This window comes from Raphanus sativus, chromosome 5 (genome assembly GCF_000801105.2).
Source record: "Raphanus sativus cultivar WK10039 chromosome 5, ASM80110v3, whole genome shotgun sequence".
Classification (NCBI taxonomy): domain Eukaryota; kingdom Viridiplantae; phylum Streptophyta; class Magnoliopsida; order Brassicales; family Brassicaceae; genus Raphanus; species Raphanus sativus.
In genome coordinates, this window is record NC_079515.1 from 9,207,966 (window position 1) to 9,230,941 (window position 22,976).

The 22,976-nt window shown below is 35.1% G+C and overlaps 5 protein-coding genes, 1 long non-coding RNA gene and 1 pseudogene across 6 annotated transcripts; all 7 read left to right on the forward strand.

Moving 5' to 3' along the window:
* The first annotated feature begins 589 nt into the window (after positions 1-589).
* On the forward strand, positions 590-2,673 carry LOC108862241 (organelle RRM domain-containing protein 1, chloroplastic). Its single transcript, XM_018636306.2, has 9 exons — positions 590-941; positions 1,027-1,124; positions 1,211-1,421; positions 1,515-1,612; positions 1,695-1,760; positions 1,881-1,955; positions 2,084-2,152; positions 2,228-2,334; positions 2,440-2,673. The coding sequence occupies exons 1-9, from the start codon at positions 640-642 to the stop codon at positions 2,527-2,529; spliced, it is 1,116 nt and encodes a 371-aa protein (XP_018491808.1). The 5' UTR covers positions 590-639; the 3' UTR covers positions 2,530-2,673.
* A 42-nt stretch (positions 2,674-2,715) lies between these two features.
* LOC108862242 (nifU-like protein 4, mitochondrial) lies at positions 2,716-4,786 on the forward strand. The gene is made up of 6 exons (XM_018636308.2): positions 2,716-3,057; positions 3,210-3,371; positions 3,466-3,641; positions 4,033-4,136; positions 4,228-4,339; positions 4,488-4,786. The coding sequence occupies exons 1-6, from the start codon at positions 2,850-2,852 to the stop codon at positions 4,557-4,559; spliced, it is 834 nt and encodes a 277-aa protein (XP_018491810.1). The 5' UTR covers positions 2,716-2,849; the 3' UTR covers positions 4,560-4,786.
* A 2,119-nt stretch (positions 4,787-6,905) lies between these two features.
* On the forward strand, positions 6,906-7,940 carry LOC108858148 (putative F-box protein At2g02030; annotated as a pseudogene).
* A 2,489-nt stretch (positions 7,941-10,429) lies between these two features.
* Positions 10,430-11,803, forward strand: LOC108861642 (uncharacterized). The gene is made up of 4 exons (XR_001950884.2): positions 10,430-10,445; positions 10,559-10,717; positions 11,120-11,224; positions 11,302-11,803. It is a non-coding gene; the product is annotated as an uncharacterized LOC108861642 (long non-coding RNA).
* A 4,299-nt stretch (positions 11,804-16,102) lies between these two features.
* LOC108858149 (uncharacterized) lies at positions 16,103-16,962 on the forward strand. The gene has a single exon (XM_018632117.2). The coding sequence runs from the start codon at positions 16,186-16,188 to the stop codon at positions 16,948-16,950; it is 765 nt and encodes a 254-aa protein (XP_018487619.2). The 5' UTR covers positions 16,103-16,185; the 3' UTR covers positions 16,951-16,962.
* Positions 16,963-18,148: 1,186 nt separating this feature from the next.
* Positions 18,149-18,866, forward strand: LOC108829510 (uncharacterized). Its single transcript, XM_018603153.2, has one exon. The coding sequence runs from the start codon at positions 18,242-18,244 to the stop codon at positions 18,662-18,664; it is 423 nt and encodes a 140-aa protein (XP_018458655.2). The 5' UTR covers positions 18,149-18,241; the 3' UTR covers positions 18,665-18,866.
* Positions 18,867-21,372: 2,506 nt separating this feature from the next.
* On the forward strand, positions 21,373-22,417 carry LOC108858150 (uncharacterized). Its single transcript, XM_018632118.2, has one exon. It carries the CDS (start codon positions 21,420-21,422, stop codon positions 22,251-22,253), a length of 834 nt encoding a protein of 277 aa, XP_018487620.1. The 5' UTR covers positions 21,373-21,419; the 3' UTR covers positions 22,254-22,417.
* The last annotated feature ends 559 nt before the right edge of the window (positions 22,418-22,976 follow it).

Here is a 22,976-nt window from a genome sequence, read left to right on the forward strand (position 1 = left end):
CTTTTTTTAGTTTTAGAAAATTTATATATATCTATATGTAAGTTTTTTTTGGATCAAATCTATGTAAGTTATTAACTTAATATAATGATAAAATAAAATGAAAGATTTTGACGAAAAATAAAAAAATAAATAAAATGATAATTTTTTTTTTATTTTTATTTTTAAACTTTTAATATTTATTTTTTATTTTTTGAAATTTGAAATTCCATCCCCACATTCCACTCTTTAACCCTAAACACTAAGTAAATATTAGTTAATCTTACAGATATTTTACTCTTTAATAAACTTTTACTCATTTTTCTCCTGAAAATTATTTTTGTTAAAGTAAACTGAAAAAACTATTTTTTTAAAAAAATTCTGAATATTTTCATCTTTTTAATATATATTCATTCTAAATATTCAACTTTAAATATTGACTTTTTAAATCTAAATTGTACAGGTATTTTAGTTTTATATTTTTGATAAATCCTTTTTGTAAAGTTATTTTTATGTGTTGTTTTAAGACAATAATCTTTTTATCATTATTTTTTATTAATTCGGTTTACATTCACTTATCGGTTTAAATTCAATTGTCGGTTTAAATAATGATAACAAGGAAAAGAGTAGAGGAAACAAAGCAAGAAGCTTGAAGGAGTTACCATGGAAGCTCTTATTGCTTCCCCTTCCTTCTTCCTCCCTATCTCCAACTCTTACTTACACAACCGATTCTTCTCTTCGCCTTCTTCTCCCAACATAAAGCTCGGAACTTTTCGGAAGAATCATCTCTCTTTCTCATCACACCTTGTATACTCCTCCTCTCCAGTATCCGCACCGTCGTCTTTTACTACTCTCTCCCGAAACACCTACTGGATGGTAATTTTGGATAGACCTCCACAAAGGGTTTCTTCAAAATCCGATATTGTAGATTACTATGTCGAGATTCTTGCCAAAGTGTTACGAAAGTGGGTTCCTTTTCTTCTTCTGCTCATTCTTCCTTTTGTTTCTTTCTGAGTTTTGTGCTTTGCTTACCTTTTATGTTGTTTGCAGCCAAAAGGATGCGCAGATGAGTATATATGATGCTTCCTTTGATACCCATTTCGGGTTTTGTTGTCATATCGACGAAGATGCTTCACGCCATCTCGCTAGTGAGTGTCAATAGGTTTCATGCTTGATGCCCTTTGATTCTGTTTATTTAGTGGTCACTTTTTTAAGTGTTTGTTTATATACTTAGGCTTGCCTGAAGTACTATCTGTTAGACCTGAAGCTGATTACAGTTCCGGGAATAAGAATTATGGCATTGGGAACCAGACAGGTGTTTCCTTGTTTGATCATGGGACAGTGAAACACTGGATGGTCCGGATAGACAAGCCAGGAGTTGGGATTGTTACTAAAGCACAGATGGTTGATCACTGTGTTCAGTTGTTATCCAAGGTTTTGTGGAAGTGAGTTTCTTGTTTGCTTCTGTCTTTCTTTGGGGAAGCTATTGTGTTCTTCAGATTTTAACAGCCTTTTTTTTGTAACCCTTGCGTTTGCAGTGAAAAGGATGCACAGATGTGTCTTTATCATGTTTCTTGGCAGTCCAAATACGGTTTTTGCTGTGATCTGGATGAAAAATGCGCTGAAGAGTTGGCTGGTTTGTGATTCAGACAACAAGTGTTTTTGCTCCCCTGAATTAAAGCTTAACAGATGAAGGGACGGTGTCTTGATGGATGCAGGTGTACCTGGTGTTCTTGCTGTTGTCCCGGATAACAATTTTGAGTCACTAAACAAAGACTATGAAGGTGGATACTGATCTTATCCAATGACAACCCTACCTTTTAGTTGATTTGATGGGGTATGTAAGTATAATATGAATCTCACATTTGTTGTAATCTTGTCTCTCTCTTTCCTTTTTCCAAAAGGTGATTATAGTAGACAAGATTCAAGGGAAAGTTCAGAGTCTCCTCCTGTTAAGACGAAGAAGCTGTTTATAACAGGTATGTGAACACTTGAGATTGTATGTACATTGCATAATCTGTTAAGTGGCACATTCTCTAGAGCGTTTGAAGCTATAAGTTGTTACAGTGGATTATATGTACTGATATTTGGTTTGGTCACATTTCAGGACTGTCTTTCTACACATCTGAGAAGACATTGCGTGCAGCATTTGAAGGATTCGGTGAACTAGTGGAAGGTACTTTTATGATTTACTATTAAAAAACATCACTGGGAACAAAGATAGAGCCTAAATACAACTTTAATGTGGCAGTAAAAATAATAATGGACAAGATATCAAAGAGATCAAAAGGTTATGCCTTTATAGAGTACACAACAGAGGAAGCTGCAAGCGTTGCACTAAAAGAGATGAATGGAAAGGTAAAAAGTCAAAAAGTAAAATCTGAATATGAATGTGATAAAAAGAGAGAAGGAAAGACGCTTGCTTGACTCAGATGTTATTGGTTGTTTCTCTCTGTGGCGCAGATTATTAACGGGTGGATGATAGTGGTAGATGTAGCCAAGACCAAACCGTTGAGACACAACAGAAGAGAGACGAGTTCTTGTGAGTTGTAGAAACTAGTTGAAAAGTGACAAAGCTGATGCTTTTTTTGTTCATCCATATGTCTCTGAGATGATGTATAATTTAGAATTTGCTGCTTGTAACGATAATATAAAGGAGTCGTTCTTGGAAAAGTCAATTTCCACACTATTTACATATATGCCCCAGCAGCGGTGAATAAATTATAGACAGAGCGCGTATACAAGTCTCTCGCTCTCTCTCTCCGGCAACCCGTCACAAAAGTTTCTGTCTTTTTTTATCCGGTCCGGTCTGGAATTAGGACGAAACCCTAACTGTTTCGAGAGAGTGCGATTTTAAAACATTGAGCAAGCAAATGAAAGGGATAGGGAGGATTGTGAACTCTCTTTCGCGACTCGGTGGTCGCGAGATCATTTCTAGAGGAAGTAGTAAGCTTTCTTCTTCTCTTCTGGTATCTCGTCGCTCGCTCTTCATCTCGGCGGCAGCGCACGTACCGACCAATTCACCTGATCTCACCTCTTCTAAATCTTCTTTACTTCCTCAGAAATGGGCTTTCCTCGGAGGTATGGATTTGGCTATTTGCTTTCGTATATTGACAATCATAAATGACTTGGAGTTGTTGTTGTTGTTGTTGTTCTATCTGGTGTCGTAGATCATTTGATAATAGCAGTCTCTAGGGGGTCTAACTAGGTGTTACGTTACCTCATGGGTGCAGGGCAGAGAAGGACCATGTTTATACAAACGCAATCAACTCCGAATCCTTCTTCTCTCATGTTTTATCCTGGAAAGCCAGTCATGGAGGTTGGAAGTGCTGATTTTCCTAACGTTCGTTCAGCTTTAAATACTCCATTAGCCAAGTCCATTTACTCCATCGATGGTACTGTCTTGTTATCTGTTCCTTTGTATGATTGAAAGAAAGACTCTCTGTCTTTCCTTTCAATGTGGTGTGATTCTTTTCTTTGATTTTGCAGGTGTGGTTCGAGTTTTCTTTGGCTCTGATTTCGTCACTGTGACAAAGTCAGATGATGTATCATGGGATATACTCAAGCCTGAGATATTTGCAGCTGTCATGGATTTCTACTCTTCTGGCCAGCCTTTGTTTCTCGACTCGCAAGCTGCTGCTGCCAAGGATACTGCCATCAACGAGGTGGAAACCTCTATTGATCTTTATATCTTCTCTCATTTCGCCTTTAGTTAGTTTTGATGATGAGCGTCGTTTTACATACCGGCTCCCTGGATTCTTCAGGGCATCTCTTTTTTATATAGTTTGGGTGCATCCTCTAACAATTCTCCTACATTTATTGAATTGATTTAGTTTATAAGTTATATATACATGAGGTATAGTTGATTATGGCATATATGCAAGTTGCTTTTGTGAGCTGATGAAATATATGTGTTAAGGATCTTGATATAGTAGCTTTTCCTAACAAACTTTACTGAGAGAGAAAGAGAGAGACCAAACTCCCATAAATATGATGCTCTGTTAATTATAGTTTGGTAGATAGGCTTGTTGGATAACAAGTGTTGTTGTATTTCAGGATGACTCTGAAACCGTAGCAATGATCAAGGAGCTCTTGGAAACCCGCATCAGACCAGCAGTCCAAGATGATGGTGGGGACATTGAGTATTGTGGGTTTGATCCGTAAGTTTATGTACTTCCTCGATGGTCTTTCTCTCTCTTTGTTCTTTTTATCTGCTGAAGTAAAATCCTTTTGGTGGGGGGGTTTGAACAGTGAAAGCGGAATAGTGAAGCTGAGGATGCAAGGAGCTTGTAGCGGTTGTCCAAGTTCATCTGTTACATTGAAATCTGGAATAGAAAACATGCTCATGCATTACGTACCCGAGGTAACATAGATCCTCCTAAGCAGTTTCTTACTATAGATTGTTAAGTTTCTGCACCTCTCTCTGTCTTAATGTTTTGGTGTTAAGTAACCATTAAAGAATCAAGAACTTGTGACTGTACTCTTCTTCTAACGAAAGAGGTTATGTGCAGGTGAAAGGTGTAGAACAAGAGTTCGATGGGGAAGAAGAGGAGGGAACGTTGTCTGGAGAGGTGAGAGAGTAGAGTAAGACGTCTCCTCAAGCTTCTCTCTCCTCTTTTCCTCAATTAGTGTACAGAAGAATAAATTCCAGTGAGTGAGTGAGTGAGTGCACTCTTTTCTGTCACTCTTTGAGTTGATTTGTTGGTGTTTTGGGGCTTTTGAATTACAGTCAAGAATGTTCTGAGAGATCAATAGTTGATCTGGTTTGTAACATTTGTTAACCTACATGAATAAGTTTTTTGAATGGTTTCTTGCAAGGAAAAAAAATATATTCTAATTCTAACTACTCATTGGAACATTTTTCTTTTAGCCGGCCAGTAAAGATCAGATTTGAAGAATGTATTTTTAGTTATGAACTTGAGAGGTTTAGGCCTCTTCCACAGACATCAAGTTTTGACTTGTTCACCAATCCACTAACTAACTCACAAGATTATATAGCTTTATCTCTCACTCTCTGGCAAATACAAACCCTCTTTCAATCAAACCCATGTTTTTCCTCTCTTTGTTTTCTCCACTCCAAGATTATACCGGAGCGAACCAAAAATCGATTTGAGAAACTGAACCAGAAGTTTCCTTGCACCACACGTAGTCATAGTTTCATACTCATAGAATTTACTTTATCCATATTGCTTTATGTTTTCCTTTTTTTACTTTTATTTTCTTTATTGCAATTTCCTTTTACCATTTAGCCAGCCTATTGCTCAACTTGATCAGCCTCGTGCTCTCTCTTCGTCGACTCGGTACTCATTTATCTCCGATTTAGGGTTTCCACAGTAGCCATGTATCGCACGGAAGCTTCACGAGCCAAGGCTCTCAAGGTCAATACCAATACCTTTCATGGTTTCATCATCGAGATTTTTTTTCTCGTTGATTGAGATTATAGTAATCATATATATTCTTGTGTTTGTTTTAGGGATCTCTTAGGGATGCTGTTACAAAGCAATATGATTTTTTCCTCCAGGTTTCTTAACCTGGTTGACTGTTGGATACTCTGCCACTATACAGGGCGTATTTAATCCTCCACCACTTCCCGACCACGTCCAGCCTAGCAAACTTAAGATCACTACTCTTCCAAATGGTCCCAAAATCGCCTCACAGATGGAAAAAAAAAAGCTGTGTGACTTATGGTTCCTCTTGTGCAGCTACGTACGTAAGATGATGAAGATAGAGATAGCAGAGCTTGCAAAGAACCCTATGGGTCTCCTCATGGAGGCCGTTCACACAGCTGGTTATTCCGGTGCATTGGCGAATCCTCTGTACGCCCATGACTCTGCTTTGGATAGATTGAATGGGGGAACTCTTGGAGGAATTTATGACTGTAAGGAAGCAATCATGTTTTGAGAACCTCTGTGATTATTATAATTGTTTTACTCATTTGATCCGAGTACTTCGGGAGAATATCATTGCTGCACGTATGGGTACTGGCGGCAAGTGGAGTTGAACACGAGGAACTTTTAAAAGTTGTTGAGCCATTAATAACTTCTGACCTTCCTAATGTACCTCGTCAAGTGGAGCCGAAATCTCAGTATACTGGTGGAGAGGTATCTATGAAAGATTTGCTGTCTCATTGTAGATGCTCATGGGGAGGAGGCGGCTCATTCTCAGCTGGAGGCCCTGGAAAAGGAATGCACTCATGTCTATGTAAGTCAAAACTTGTGTGTGTTTTGTTATGGCTTTATTGAGCTTCTTCTTCTTTTTTTGCTGTTTTTTGAACTAGTTCATTAATAGACTATCAAGCTATGCCAGAGGATCATTAGTAGTGATACAAATTCATGTGTCTGGGTACATATATCCGTATTCTAAACAAATATCAGCAAGTTCAGTCATGCACTGCATTCACTAGCATCTTTAACAACACCATTGTTTGGAATCTATGGTTGCTCGGTGAGTTCAGAAAAAAAAGTCCTGATGTTTACTATACACACATCTATCATCCTTGTTCACGTTGATGATGATGTGTATCAATGGAATACCAATTTGTTTGAGTATTATTAATGCTTATCAATGAAAAATCCTTAAAGGCTATATGAATATTATACTCCACCCCCCCCCCCCTCCCCAAACAAAAAAAGAAAGGCTATATGCTGCTTTAAATGATTGGCTAGATACTTGACTCGCAAGCTTTATAGTTCGGTGCTTGCACAGAAAGTAATAGTAGATTGAGAAGATTGTAAATTGTATTATTGTTATTAAGAACTCGAGAAGGCTACGCCTTATATAAAACAAAAGATCCTTATCACAAAACACTTATGATAATAATCATCTTAACAGATTGATAATTATCCTAGAGATATAACTAAAACAAATGCATAAAAACAGTTAAGTCGGCGTAGCTAACGTAGTGACATAATCCTGTCACATGTTTCCTTGATGAAAACAAAAAAAAAGAAAAAAGAAAAAAGAAAAAGGAAATCGATGGGGTTTATAACCAAACAAAAAAGAAGGGAAAATCGAGGGTTTGCTATATATGTAAATAGACTGCGAGTGGAAGAACATAGGTGGCGTCCATGGAGATTTATCAGAGAATGGTCGAGTGGAAGATTGAGATCCCCAATGATGTCATGGAAGAAATCGTGATGAGGCTTCCTGTGAGATCGATTGTGAGGTTTCAATCTGTTTCAAAGCATTGGGAATCGGTGGTTAAGACGAGAGATTTTGGGGCAAGACACATGGCTCATCAGAGAAGCAAGGATCCTAAACTCATGTTTGTCTTTTTTGGTCTACATCATATCGAGTTTGAGCAAAGGGACTTGGAGACGGCTTCTCTTGAAGAGAGCCTCTATCTTGCAATTGGAGAGATTAACGGTCCTATCGAGATCTCCGAATGCTGCGATGGCCTTGTCTGCATCTACTGCTTGACTCAATCAGAGGCCACCGTGTGCAAACGGATCGTTGTACTGGCTTACTACGGGTGACGAACGAGGAGATCCATCAACACAAACCAAGCTCAAAGTTTTCGATATTCATACAGAGATGTTTCAAGTCACCTCAACACCGCCTTTTATTTCCCCTAATGCCTATAGTGACAAAATTGGTTTATGCAATCTTGACGGTCGTCTGTGCATTTCTGAACTCAAGGGCGATTGTAAGCAAGAGTTTTGGTGGAGGGTTGAAGAATGCGACGACAAGTGGGAGAGAATCTTCTCAGTTGACTTGAATTCTACTTCCTGTTGGTTTGGTGGTATCACTTCACAGCCTCTCACACCTTTGGCCATTTCCAGGGATAACAACAAGGTCGTCCTCTCGCTTACCCATCAAGAAAACCTTGTTGACTTTGATCTTGATCCTGACTCAACTGTTTATCATTTGTATTATTCTGGTGACTACGGCTTAGCTGTTCCTTATTTTCCAAGTTTATCACCTGGTTATGAAATTTTCTAGCTCTCTTCTCTTTTTTCTCTTGAACTATGTATATTCTTCAACATCACTAAAAGGTGTTTTTATTATCAAGTTATGCAATGAGCACTTCTTCTTTATGTTTTGATGACCTAATTATTTATCATCAAGTTCTGACTTCTGCGATGAGCACTTCTTATTTTCTTTGCCATGCACACTCTATATGCCACATTATTTGTCTCAAAAAAAAAAAGGTTATGTGCTGCTTTAAATGATTGGCTAGATACTTGATTCGCAAGCTTTATAGTTCGGTTCTACTTTGGATTTAAACTCGAGTTAAGAATTTTTGTTTTGTTTTCCTCTCAACTTCAAAACCATACAATTAGATCAAGGGGCCAGCAAGAGAAAAGAATTCGATATCATTTGTGCGTTTTTTTTTAAAGTTTTAATCAATCTGTTTAGCCTTTCTACCATTTTCACCGCCTCAAAACTCTTAAACAAGTGGTCCATCATGATGCTCGTACCTCTGTTGATACTTCAGCTGGAAGAAGCACAATTGGACTGGGATAATTAAAGAACCAAGAGACTTAACATCAATCAAGCTAATGCATCCGTTAGTCACTGGCAGTTTCTTGTTCTACCAATGTAACGGCTCCGCCAACAGGTAAAAAACAAAGTCACTAAGAGCTTATTTTTAAATCCGCTATCTAGCTTTATGTTTGATGGCTGTAAAGTTAATCTCCTTCTGTGTCTGATATCTTTGCTTAACACTAATCTCCTTCTATTTCCAAGTCACAGGAGCTGATACTCATGCATCTCTGTGTTTCTGATGGCTTTACCTCTGGCTCGCAAAGCATCTCTGGCTAAGGTTTCTATAGAAACACGAATGAAAGGTACACAACATCTCTTTATAAAATAAACCAATAGCAGTTTCCTGACCTAACTCTCTCACGGTTTGATTTACTACTATGGTAACAGACTTTTTCTTAAACTTGAACATGACAACTTCTTGAGATCACCATAGATACTATTTAATTTCTTCGGTTGAGTAGAAGCGGTTATTGAACTTATGATGTTAAGATGGGAATACAGTTATGCACTATAAGGTTTTTTTTAGTGAACTATATCTATCTATATTATTAAAATAGAAATACACATATAGAATGCCTCTTAGTTTTCAGTGTTATTTACACTTCCATGTCACTGACGTTAAATAATATTTCCTATTTTAATGCTGTCTTTTCCATTTTGATTAATGTGTTTTTCAAAATTAAAATTGAATTAAATACACAATTAAATAATACTTCCTATTTTAATGCTTTGTCTTTTCCACTTACATTAATGTGTTTTCTAAAATTAAATCTATATTAATTACACTTCATTAACTTCTCAATTAAATCAATGTCAAATTCAAAAAATTACATTTTTATTGGACAAACAATTCATGAAAATTACAATATCAACTCTTCATTGAACAAATCTGAACGAAAAAAGTATTACCAATTTTAAACTGAAACTAGATAATATCCAAACGGATTTACCATTTTGGTATCTAGAGAACCATAACTAAACTTTATCTGAACGAAATATTTCGGATATTCGAATGTATTTAAATCATATTTATATACTTCAATATGTTAGCTATTTTTCGAGTTAATATCCAAGATATAAGCTATTTTAAGTTGATTTGAAATATAAAAAATAGTCAAAAGTAAACATCTAAAGTAGATAAACAATAATCAAAGATTCTCGAATTCAGTTAAAATTTATTCGGAATTGAGATTTTCGAGTTTAAAGATTCTAGCTCTATTCGGGTATTTATAAACTTTGATTCCGGTTTGATTTAGATCTTTGCGGGTTTGATAACCCGTTTAAATTATTTTTAAATTTTCAAAATTTATATATCTTTAAATATCCTTCAATCTAAAAAATATAACATGTAAATTTGAGTAATGTAAGCTAAAGTACCTAAATTAAAAATTAAAATAAATTTAACTTGAATATTTGGATGAAGAATAAATATATATATATATATATATATATATATATATATATTAAGTATTTTTGGTCAAATACGATCAAATATTATAAATATACTATTTAGTATAAATAAATAGAAACTAAAACTGAAAATTAATACCCGTGCGGTCGCACGGGTCAAGATCTAGTTATTATTAATTGTCATAAATATTGCTTTACATGCGACTGATAATAGTGCTCTAGTACAATTTTGTCCGGCTGTTAAACATGCACCTTTCCGCAGTATACATTCACCTGATTGTAATATTATCAGGGATGTTAAAACGGGTCTACTACCACGGGATTTAATGGGCAGGGTCTAAATAGGCCGAACCTGTACCCGTTTATTTATAAAAAAGATTAACGGGTTCACACATGGTTAACCCTATAAGACATTTACTAAACGGGTATACCCGTAAAATAAAAGAGTGTCCGTTTAGTAGAGTAGTAGAATTCATATCTATATATATAAAGTTGACTATTCTGGCATTTCAAGCCATCCACGTTTCTTTTTAGAGTGGGGGTTTTCTTGACACGTGTCAGCGCCGTAAGTGGTCAGTGTTTATCACGCGTTATCTTATGTCAGGCGCGTTGCTTTCTGATTTAATGATACTTTGTTTTTTGGTTTCGTTTATGTTTAAGAATTAAACGTTGCGTTTCGGATTAGGTTTGTTGAGTCTCCATCTCTCGCGTCTCCAGAAGCGTTCTTCCGTGGAGAGATCTTTCGTCTTCTTCGTCCGGCGGTAACCGATTCCCCAATCACAGACGGTCCCCATTCAATGCAACTGTGGAGAGTTCAACGCGGTGGAAGCTCTGCTATAAAAAGGTAAGTGTTCATGCTCTCATACTCATCTTTTGTTCTAAGCGAATCAGTATACAAAACACTGATTCTCAATTATTTTTTTACTGGATTTTCGTTTATAATTTTAATTAGATCTCCGGTTAGTTTGTATATACTTAGCCACTTCCAGATTATTAAAGTTCATTGTTTTTTGGGGTTCCTGCTGTAGATTTGTGTTATATCCATTTCCCATGTTCTCATGTTTGATTTATGTTTTTACAGTGTTATATTTTGCGTCTGAGAAAATGGACCGTTTTTGCCTATTAGTTGATGTTTATATTTGTTCCACCATATTATATCCATATTGCAAATTTCTTTTGTACCTTTTACTGTTCTTTTTAAACTGAGAAATTCTCAGCTTTGATGATTTTGTGGCTTATGCTTCAGGCGGCCACTATCAGTGTCAACCGGCTGGAGACCCACCGGTGTAACAGAGTTTGAACGTTATATGATCGCCAAATTGCTCAGAGCTTGAGCAACTCTCACTTTCAGGTAGTAAACTTTCATCTACCGTTTGTTAAGACTCTTGGATAGTTCATGAGTTTCACTGCTTGTGTGTGTGTGTTTAGGTAGCGGAACGGGCTCTATACTCATGGAACAAGGATCATGTTAGTGACTTGGTGAGACATAACAGCAGAATCATTCCACTGTCCAGCTTTGGAGAAGAAACGGTAGTAGCCATTGGAACCAGGCTGTGAAGAACTTGACAGAGATTGTGCTCAAGGTTTTGTATGATACAAATCCAGAGTTTTTTGAAGAATGTTTGTGCAAGTTTCAAGAGGATCAGCTAAATGCAGAAGATAACAAGAATAAGAATGGAGAAACATGGAGACAGCTAGAGGAGATTGTTGCTTCAATGGCGAAGTAAAGAGTTTTTATATACTTCACTTTTCAAGCTATACAAAAGAAAAGAAGAAAATTGGTTTATGTTTTTGTTTTTCTTACGCCGTTTTTGTTTTTCTTACGCCTGAATGATATATACAGTTTTACCTTTTGCTTTGCTTGGTTCAAGTCTATTGTTTGTTCTCTTTCAGTTCTTGATTTTGTATGTATGTATTATACTTCTCTGTTCATGTAAACCATCTTCGTAAGAAAACAATAGTTCTCTATTTGTCTGAAAGAGCGTAGTTTTAGGTGAAAGAGATGACTCTTGCTCTGTTTTTCAACAGAATATTTCACCAGATAAGAAGTCACCATCTGAAAGTTGATATGACTTCAGACATCATCACCGACTCCAGACCGCTTAAAAGACGAACTATGACTAAGAAAAAAGCAGCAAAAGTGGAATGGAAGACTGGACCTTATTAGGACATAGATTTTAACTAAGTTGGGCTTTAGTTGAAATTAAGCTTATGATCCATATATAGCCTCTTCTAATCAACTTTAATCGTTTCTTTGATAAAAGCAAATATTACAAGTTAGAAAATTGATCAAAATGATTTTTTTTTGTTTTGATTTTTTGAAACTACTTTTTTCATACAAGGTATGACTCCAAAAATATAATTTTACTTTCTTTAGTATATATAGATGTTGTATTAATTCATACTCAATACTTTGGATAAAACATAATATAAATCACAGTCTGAGCAATTCCCATAACCTACACCAAAAAAAAAAATCAACCCGCATTCACCAACTTACTAAGTAATCTAATATAAATTGAGAGTAAAAAAATAAAACATTAGTGAGCCTTTAGCGAATCTGGATTCCCACACAATCAATGTTTTTAAACTCGACTGGACGGTAAACCGGATGATCTTCCAAATTATCGGGTCAACCGTGGATTAATAAATAAATAAATAAATTTTATTATATAATAATATATAATCTATGAAAATAAATAAATATAGACTAAAGTTAAGTATTTTCTAATATTTTATAAAAAACATAAAATAATAGTATGAATATGTATAAAAACATTCAAGAAATATTTAACTTTAGTTTTTATATTTTTATTTTTATTTAACATGCAAAATATCATAAATATTTTAGATTTTTTTGGAAACACGTTAAGATTTACGACATCTAGCAAAAAATATCATGACTTAAACATAAATATTTTTATGTCTAATGTCAATAATAAAATTAATCTTCAAATCCAACATATATGAAAAGTAAAACATAATTAATAAATTTTCGATAACAAAACAGAAAACTTTATTTCTTACCAAAAATCAAATAAGAAGAATATATAAACAAAACTTAATTACATACATCTAAATTCAAATTAGTCTAAAAAATAAAATTTCAAATGGTGTTCCTTATATACACTAAACACATGGTACTTAAGAGTATAAGTATATTCTCTAAATAAAACATCAACTTTAAATTCCAACTAAATTAACTTTGTTACGACTATCAGTTTTTTATTCTATTTTTACCTAATTGATTAGTCACAACTACATATGCTATTCTATTTTGAATTAAGCAACTTCAAAACAAAGTAATACATTACACCCACTAACTACTATCAAATGGATCAGAAAATTTTTCATTTCTTTCAAAAAAATTTCATTTTCATATCTGTTAACATATTTTCTTTATTAAGATCATAAAATAAATAATAAATTTATATAAAAATAAAACACATGAACCCGGCGCGTAGCGTCGGAATACCACTAGTTGTTAAATAAGATGGAAAATAGTAGTTTATGGTTAAAAGTTCGAGTCAAACTTCTTCTAGTATTGAGCCATTTTTTGGGTTAATTATAAGGCTTTGATTGGTAATTTTGTGGAATGGCAGAATCACATTTCAAACGTAATTCTGCAAATATTTTACCAATTAACAAAAGTTGCCGAATAAAAAAAAACGCAAAAAAGTAGGTTCACGTTTTTGCTGACAAAAATATAAAATAATATTCAAATAATATTCATTTGGTGGAAAAGTGAGTTTTAGTAGATTGCTGTGGAAAATTTTACAAAATTAACATTTTCATATTATTAAATTTATGCTAATAACATTTTAAATAAATAGTAACAATTTTTATAGTAATAAATAGTTATATTGTAAATAAAGTTATACTATGAATTGTTTTGTAGTATTATAAAATGTCAATCTATTATTAAAACGTATTAAAAAATAAATAGTTATGTTGTAAATAAAGTTATACTATAATTTATTTACTTATTTTGACATTTTGTTTTCTTTATAAAAAGTGAATACCATATAAATATTCTCATCAATTTAACATGTATTCCATCATTCTGTAATTTTTTAAATTTTTTTGTAACTTAATTACTTTTTCCGTAGTTTAATTAATTTTTTTTACGATTGCGATTACACAATAGTTATCAATCAGAGCTTAAATCTTTGGAATTAACTTTTTAGTCTTTTGTGTGTTTTATAATCTTGGTAAGTATCTTATTAGCTATTGTCAACTTTCTTAGTCAAAAGTGGCGAGTTTTTCATTTGAACCAGGTTTGCATTATCCATTTCTTCTCTTTGTTTTTTTTTTATTCCCAGGTTGATGCTATGATTCAGAGAGATGATAGAAACATCATTGTTGCCATTCATACTCTCATATTTTAACACTCTCTTACACATACACCATTGTAGTAAATTTGCTACTTACTACTATACACACACTCTTTAAACCAGTAGACTTTAACAACTTCCACTAGTCCATTCCACACCTCTACATAATAGACTAGTTTCACAAGCAAAGCTTAATAATTACATGCCTCGAGGAACGGTAGATGTCAGATTCATGACTGAGGGAAGGATAAAGGCTATCAAGTCAAATTCATCGATGATTCTATTTTGCCCATTAGAAGAAAGAGAAGCTCGCGTGTGGTTTTGGGTCAAATCACGTAAACGTATCAAGCCCTTTGGTTGATCTCTTGTTGAACCAGGCTATTAGTTTCATTAGGTTTCCACATGAATAACTCTTGCTAGTTACATCCGAACCAGAACCGATACAAAACCTCAATATCAGCCAAGTTCAAGAGTGTGTATTTAATTTTAATCGGATTAATTAAAATTACAACACATCTCTCCTCAAACCGAACCGAACCGGAATGCTTGACCAAACCACACTTAAGTCATCCTCGAACCAAAACCGTTTTCGAAATTTGAAACGCGTTTCATTTGGTGATTTCAAAATGTAAGTTAGGGTTTACGGTTACGTAGAGATGTCAATCATGGACCTGGACCGCGGGTCTGGCCCGTAAAGAACTGTCGCGGGATGAGATTGGGCCGAGATTTTACAGACCCGCAAATTAGCGGGCTTTGCGGGACGGGTCTTTGCGGAATTGGGTCTTTTGCGGGACGGGACGATGCGGGTCTGCGGGATTACAAAGACCCGCATTTTTTTCCTCCTCAATTCTTGTTTTACCTCAAAAAAAAAATAAAAAAGAGTGAAAAAGGTAATTTATATGACTTTCCTCTAAAAGAAGAAAAAAGCTTCAGCAATGATGATTCGAGCTCCGACGATGATGTTTTGAGCTCCATTAGTGTTTTAATTTGGTGTTTTTAATTAATTTTGGGATTAACAGCTTAGTTTTGGTGTTTGATTATATTTAATTTTTATTCATTAAAACTAAAAAATTGTTTATGAACTTAGGAGTAATAAGCTAATGAAAAATATATTCTGAAATTATCTTTAATTGGTATGTAAATATGTTTGAGTGTGACAAAATTAACTATAACTATTTTATTTGGTTAAGATAACATGAACAAGACTAAGCTCTGATCAAAGCGGTAACGAGAATAAGCTATGGTTAGAGCCTTGATCGACTAAGCTATTTAATTCTATAACAATAATGTCGTTCAGCTGAAAGAGTTAGTCTTGTTACTGATTAGAGCCTTCTTCGATATGTATTTTATTCTTCATGTTCTCTCGTTTGTTATCATTATTATCTTGTTACATCAATAGAATAGAATATACATTAACATCTCATTTTTACATGCACTTTTTGTTTGGTTATGACTTCATATATATATAATCATCTCATGTTCTATATGCACTTTTAATAGAGAAAATATGCATAATATATTACAAATTTTGAAGAATTTGCATTGTAGATATTTCATGTATATTAATTATGTGAACTTGGTTATGTAGGGGAGCAGCTTGAGGCATCTTAGAGCAGCATGCAGCATCAGGAAGTGTTCTGGAGCGGCCTGCAGTGTCAAGCATGATCGGATACATTACATTAACGTATGTCTCGCGGGACAGCCTGTAAAGGAGTGTGCAATTTGTGGTACGGGCTTGGGACGACCTTTTGGAGACCGCAGCCCGCGCGGGCCTGACCCGCCGTGATCCGTAAAGAGATGAACCCACTGCGGTACGGGACGGGACGGGACGGATCAACCTGTTTGACATCTCTACGGTTACGATGTAAATGCCCACTCAATATAAAATAAAATAGAAAGTCTTCCGCTAATAATTTATTCACTCTCTCCAAGAGGAAAAAAAAACAAAAGTTTTTTAAAAACCCTAACAGTTACGGCAATGGCGGCATTTTCGAAGAAGAAGATCTCCGATGAACTGAACTTCGAAACCTGGGCTCCAAAGACGAAAACCACACTAATCCAGAAAGGACTCTGGGACGTCGTCGAAAACGGAGTCCCACCAGATCCATCAAAGAACCCTAAGCTATCTGCTTCGATCCAACCCGAAGAACTATCGAAATGGAGAGATCTCGTGGTGAAAGACACGAAAGCGCTTCAGGTGATGCAATCATCTCTTCCGAACTCTGCCTTCAGGAAGACTCTCTCCGCTTCTTCCGCCAAAGAAGCTTGGGATCTGCTCAAAAACGGTAACAAAGCGGTGGAGCTTGTTAGGTTAGAGAAGCAGTTCCAAGAACTCAGCATGAAGGAAGGAGAAACGATCGAATCCTACGTGGACAGAGTTACTGCGATACTCGAAGAGATGCGTCGTTTGAACAAAGTGAAATCTAAGTACGAGGTTAACAAGAAGGTGTTGAGTTCGCTCAAGATGCCGTACAAGGTCGCGGCTCCGTGTCTGGAAGAAAACGCGGAGATTATGGAGGATATGCCTCTCGAGAGTCTTCCTGATTTTTTCGAGTTTTATGATTCGGTTGCGAAGGAGGCTTGCCTTCTGATGATGAAAGGTATGAGTCTCGACGACGACGACACGAAGCGTGGTGGTGGTACGTTGATAGCAATGAACTTGATCAAAGCTTTAGAACTGAAAATAAAAACACAAATACTTTTTTGGGCAATTAATCATTGCCTCTTTTTGGCTTTTCATTGACTTAAATAGAAGAAGGAACATGAAATAAAATGTGGGATCATGGATCCCTAGCAACAAGGAAGCACAAACAAACGTGAAAAGAACATGAGTTACTTTGTCCTACATTCTAGGAAACAAAGTTATCTCAGTTATTTGATGAATAAGAAAATACTAAACAAAGATCATCGTAGACTCATCAATACTCCCACCCTCTAAAGAACCTTGTCCTCAAGGTTCAAGTGTAGATACCATAACTTGACCGTGAAACTGTTTCATTGGAGTTTTGTTTAGCTTTCCCACGATCAAATGGATGTTTCCCTTTTACACTAGCCCCACCAAAATGAACGTATTCCACCCCACCATCCTGAACATGGGATGAAACTTGGAATCTCCGTAGAATAAGAGGAACTTGTGGAAACTTACCCTGCTTCTTGATACGTGAAGGGTAACGTTTACACTTGACCGGAACCGTTTGAGCTCGTCCTCGTTTTAGTGGGGATTTCGTCGATCGCTTGAGTGGTATAGATTGTTCAACAGATTGTTGAGCATTACCAACACAAGATTTTTCTTCACGGGACTTGACATCTCTCACCACCTCCACCATACGATTAATGGTCTTCTCAAGATGGTTGATACTATCCACCATAGAGACCTTCATCTCTTGGAAGATTTCTTTCTGCTCTTTGAGGTTGTTGGCCAGCATGCTTGCAAGGTTTTCCATATCTTGATGCCATATTGTAATGGTTTGAATCAAACTTTTCTCGATCATGTTTTTTTTTTTTATTGTTTTTTTTTGGTTGAATGATGAAAATTTAGTGATAGGAATGAAAAAGAAAAATGGAACCAAGAGCCGAGCTCTGATACCAATTGATAGCAATGAACTTGATCAAAGCTTTAGAACTGAAAATAAAAACACAAATACTTTTTTGGGCAATTAATCATTGCCTCTTTTGGCTTTTCATTGACTTAAATAGAAGAAGGAACATGAAATAAAATGTGGGATCATGGATCCCTAGCAACAAGGAAGCACAAACAAACGTGAAAAGAACATGAGTTACTTTGTCCTACATTCTAGGAAACAAAGTTATCTCAGTTATTTGATGAATAAGAAAATACTAAACAAAGATCATCGTAGACTCATCATACGTGGTGTGGTTTGTGCAAGAAGAGGAATCACAACGAGGAGGATTGTTACTACAACCCTAGAGCGGGGAGTTCGAGGCGTGGTAAGTGCTTTCAGTGTGGAGAACGAGGGCACTTTGCGAGAGACTGCAAGAGAAAGACGGAAGAAGTTTTTCAAGTTGAGTACTTTATGCACGCAGAGGATGCTTTAGGTGATGGCGCTTGTGATGAGGATGTGTGGATGGTGCACCCATGTGGTACCACGAATCATATGACTCCAAACGAGAAGTACTTCTCTGGATTAGACAGAACACATAAAGCTAATGTTGGACTATCAGACGGAAGAGTTGTCAGGGTTGAAGGAAGAGGAGATGTGAAGATTATGATGAAGGATGGGAAGAAGAAGACGATGAAGAATGTGCTTTTCGTTCCTGGGTTGAAGGAAAACGTGCTGAGTCTTGATCAGTTGACAGCAAGAGGCTATTCAGCAAGAATGGAACCAAAGAAATGCACGTTTCGCGACCGGACTGGGGCGGTGTTTGGGGAGCCTGTGTGGGATGAGAGAGGACCAGCTCTGCGTTTGAATGTGGTTGAAGGTAATCTCACCTCTTAGTCAGCTCTATGCTTTTCACTTTGGTAACGGACGTAACTCGTAAGGTGGACGTATGTGTTGTTCTTTTATTTTCTTTTGGTGTTTTCATGTTTTCAGTTCGGTCGTTTTATTTCTAGTTTTTGCTACTGCGGTCGTATGAATCAGTCTGTTGTCCTTTAAACGTTGGACGGCTTTGGTATTAATCTAGTTCCAAACATTTTTATTGGTGTGGTTAATCACTAGTTCAAACAATCAACAAAACCCTGGTTGACCATCGTCAAAAAGAAACTTGCGTTCGGTATAAGGTTTAATATTTTAATCGGACCAAACCATTTAAACTAAACAGAGTAAACTGTATTTGATTATCGAAATCTCCATATCATATTCTTCTATATGAAATAAATTTTGATCTATATAAAATAAACCCATTGAAATTGTATAATTTCGAGTAAGACATACATCAACAAACTATTACAAGGAACAGTAAACAACAAGTACTATTCTTTTTTTATTCACAACAAGTAATATTCTTTTATATAGTGAGTGATATTAATAATTTCCTAAACTATTACAGAATAATATTATATATGAATATATGTTAATTATTTGTCTTTCCAGATTGTAGATTTATCTTGATCTTTTAGGTTTTCCTTTCCAGATTATTTGTTAATTACAAGCAAAATTCAACATCTAGACTCTTTATCAGTCTTCCAATAAAACTATAATTGTTGCATGGGTTTCCAATCCCGCAACTATTTACTTAAGAATCTACAAGTTAAAAGCAAACAGTCAAACATGTATAGTCTACAAATATTTTACTGTTTCATATACCGACGAGGCGACGACATAAGTTTATATGACTGTTCTTTTCGAGCTCTGGATAAAACAAGACTTGTTAGTAACTAGTAGGTTGATAAAGTTATAAATTAAATCATATGCCTTTACACATCTTTGTAAACTTATCTCTAAGGAATTCTTCAATTTTCCTTGGTCGTTTTCCGATACCATAGTTATACAACTGAAAATTGACCGAAACTATTCTAATACAAATGCATTCGAGTATTTCTAATGTATTACTCTAATTTTTACTCTAAAATAATGCAACATCAAAATAGAGTTGAATTTTACTCCAATATATATTTTATTTCTTACTCAAAAAAATATTCCAAAATGATTCTATTTTAGTTATTAATATTTTTTACTAATACTTTTTACTTATAAAAATTACCAATTAACCCTAACTATCTTATGTTTATAAAACATTCATAAAAATATAATTTATTTAAACTAAATATTTATTATTAAAAATAAATAAATCATAAATTTATATATAGTATATATTGTTTCGGTAATGAGTATTATAATAATTTTCTCACAAATACCAACTAATGTATTTTATAATGTATAATTATCTTTTTCATCAGCAAATTTTTTAAATTGAAAAAATGAAAATCAGATATTTTCATTGATTGGACAATTTCACTGATTATGGTAAATTCATAATTTATAGGATTATTAAATCACTTATTTTATCTTATATATGTTTTATATTTTATATTTAGTTTGGCATATTTTATTTTAATGTAAAATTATTAAATAATATCTTATGGAATATCATACTTATTATATTATTTTAAATATTGTTTAAATATGAAATAAAGACATTCAAAATTAAAAAAAAAAATTATAAACCAAAAAGTTCAAGTCTAAAATGTAGTAATTGGTAGGATTATTCCATAAATAAAGTGTATTCCAAAATTATATTTAGAGTCGAAAATAAAGAATGTTTGGAGATATCCTTAGACGATGTGTCCGACACGCCACACCAAGACACCATAGTACACTAATCGTGTCACTTTATCTAATAAGCCTTGCAAATTGCAAGGCAACATAAAACTACTACATTAGTATAAAAATTTTGTAACTAAATTTTTATTAAAACATATATAAATTGTACAACCCAACCAATAACAAGCTTTAACCAAAAAAATTTAAAATAATTCATTCCAAAGTATTGAACTTTTCATTTGGAATCATGTTTGCGTTATCTTTCTTCTCTTTATTTTTGATGATCGGGTTGATGTAATGATTTAGAGAGATGAGAGAAACTTCATTGTTGCACTCTCACTCTCTGATCTGATCTGACACTCTCTTACACATACACTCCTGTAGTAAATTAGGTTACTACACACACTCTTTAAACCAGTTGACTTTAACAACTACCACTAGTCCATTCCATACCTCTACATACTAGACTAGTTTCACAAGAAAAGCTTAATAATTACATGCCTCGAGGAATGGGAGATGTCAGATTCATGACTGAGGAAAGGATTAAGGCTATCAAGTCAAACTCATCAATGATTCTTCTTGCCCATCAGAAGGAAGAGAAGGTCGCGCCTGGTGTTGGGTCAAATCCCCTAACCGTATCAACCCATTTGTTGAACCAGACTTTTAGTTTCATTAGATTTCCATATGAATAACTCTTCCTAGTTACATCCGAACCAGAAGCGATACAAAAACTTCATATTAGCATAGTTCAAGAGTTGTATTTAATTTTAATCGGATTAATTAAATCTACAACAAATCTCCTCTAACCGAACCGAACCGGAACACTTAAGTTCTCCTCGAACAAAACCGTTTTCGAAATTTGAAACGTTTCATTTGGATTTGAATATAAAAAAAAGTTTCCTTTTTTTTTTTGGGCAAAAAAAAAAAAAAGTCTTCCTCAAATAGTTTATTCACTCTCTCCAAAAGAAAAACCCTGACTGTTACGGGAATGGCGCCATCGAACAACTCCGATGAACTGAACTTCGAAACCTGGGCTCCAAAGACGAAAACCACACTGATACAGAAAGGACTATGGGACGTCGTCGAAAACGGAGTCCCACCGGATCCATCGACGAACCCAAAGCTATCAGCGACGATTCAACCCGAAGAACTCTCGAAATGGAGAGATATCGTGGTGAAAGACACGAAAGCGCTTCAGGTAATGCAATCATCCCTTCCGAACTCTGTTTTCAGGAAGACTCTCTCCGCTTCTTCGGCCAAAGACGCTTGGGATTTGCTTAAAAACGGTAACATAGCGGGGAGTTCGAGTGTAGCAAGGCGTGGTAAGTGCTGTCATTGTGGTGAACAAGGGCACCTTCAGGAAGAACAAGTCGAAGTTCAGTACTTGATGTACGCAGAGGAAGCTTTAGGTGAAGGCACTTGTGGTGAGGATGTGTGGATGGTACACCCCTGTGGTACCATGAACCATATGACTCCAAACGACAAGTATTTCTCTGCTTTAGACAGAACACACAAAGCTTATGTTGGATTATCAGACCGAAGTGCGCTCAGGGTTGAAGGAAGAGGAGATGTGAAGATTATGATGAAGGATGGGACGAAGAAGAAGAAGAAGACTATAAAGAATGTGCTTTTCGTTCCTGGGTTGAAGGGAAACGTCCTGAGTATTGATCAGATGATAGCAAGAGGCTATTCAGCAAAAATTGAACATCCAAGAAAATGCACGTTTCGTGACAGGACTGGGGCGGTGTTTGGGGAGCCTGTGTGGGATGAGAGAGGACCAGCTCTGCGTTTGAATGTGGTTGAAGGTAATCTCACCTCTTAGTTTGCTCTATGCTTGTCACTTTGGTAACGGACGTAACTCGTAAGGTGGACGTATGTGTTGTTTTTTTCTGACGGTTTGGTGTTATTATGTTTTCGGTTTGGTCGTTTTGTTGCTAGTTTGCTTACTGCAGTAGTATGAATCAGTCTGTTGTCTTTTAAACCTTGGAAGGCTTTTGTATAAAAATCTAGTTTCCAAACATTTGCTCTAATCACAAGTTCAAACAATCAACAACTCTTGTGACTATCGTCAGAGAGAAACTTGCGTGCTGTATAAGGTTTAATAACTTAATCAGATCAACCACTGAAACTAAACCAGACTAAACCGTATTAGATTATTGAAAGCTCCGTATCAACCAAAGTCAAAGAGTGAATAGGCTTGGCATTTAACCAAAATCTAAACGTAATTCGATCCCAAAAGAAAACTGAATTTGGTAGGAACTTTTTTTTTAATCCGAGTGAGACCTAAAGTTTCTGTACTTTTGATATTGAGCATTTTGGAGATCCTATTGTAATCCAAATCCTAACTAAAATTAAAAATATTTATAGATTTCAACAGTTTTTAATTTTATACAAGATTTTTTTTGTGGATTCAAATATTTTAGCTAATTTAAATAGTTTTTTCACTATTTTCACTAAAATTTAAAAATATTTATAGATTTCAACAGTTTTTATAGCATATTTTTTTGTGAATTCAAATATTTTAGCTAGTTAATATAGTTTTTTC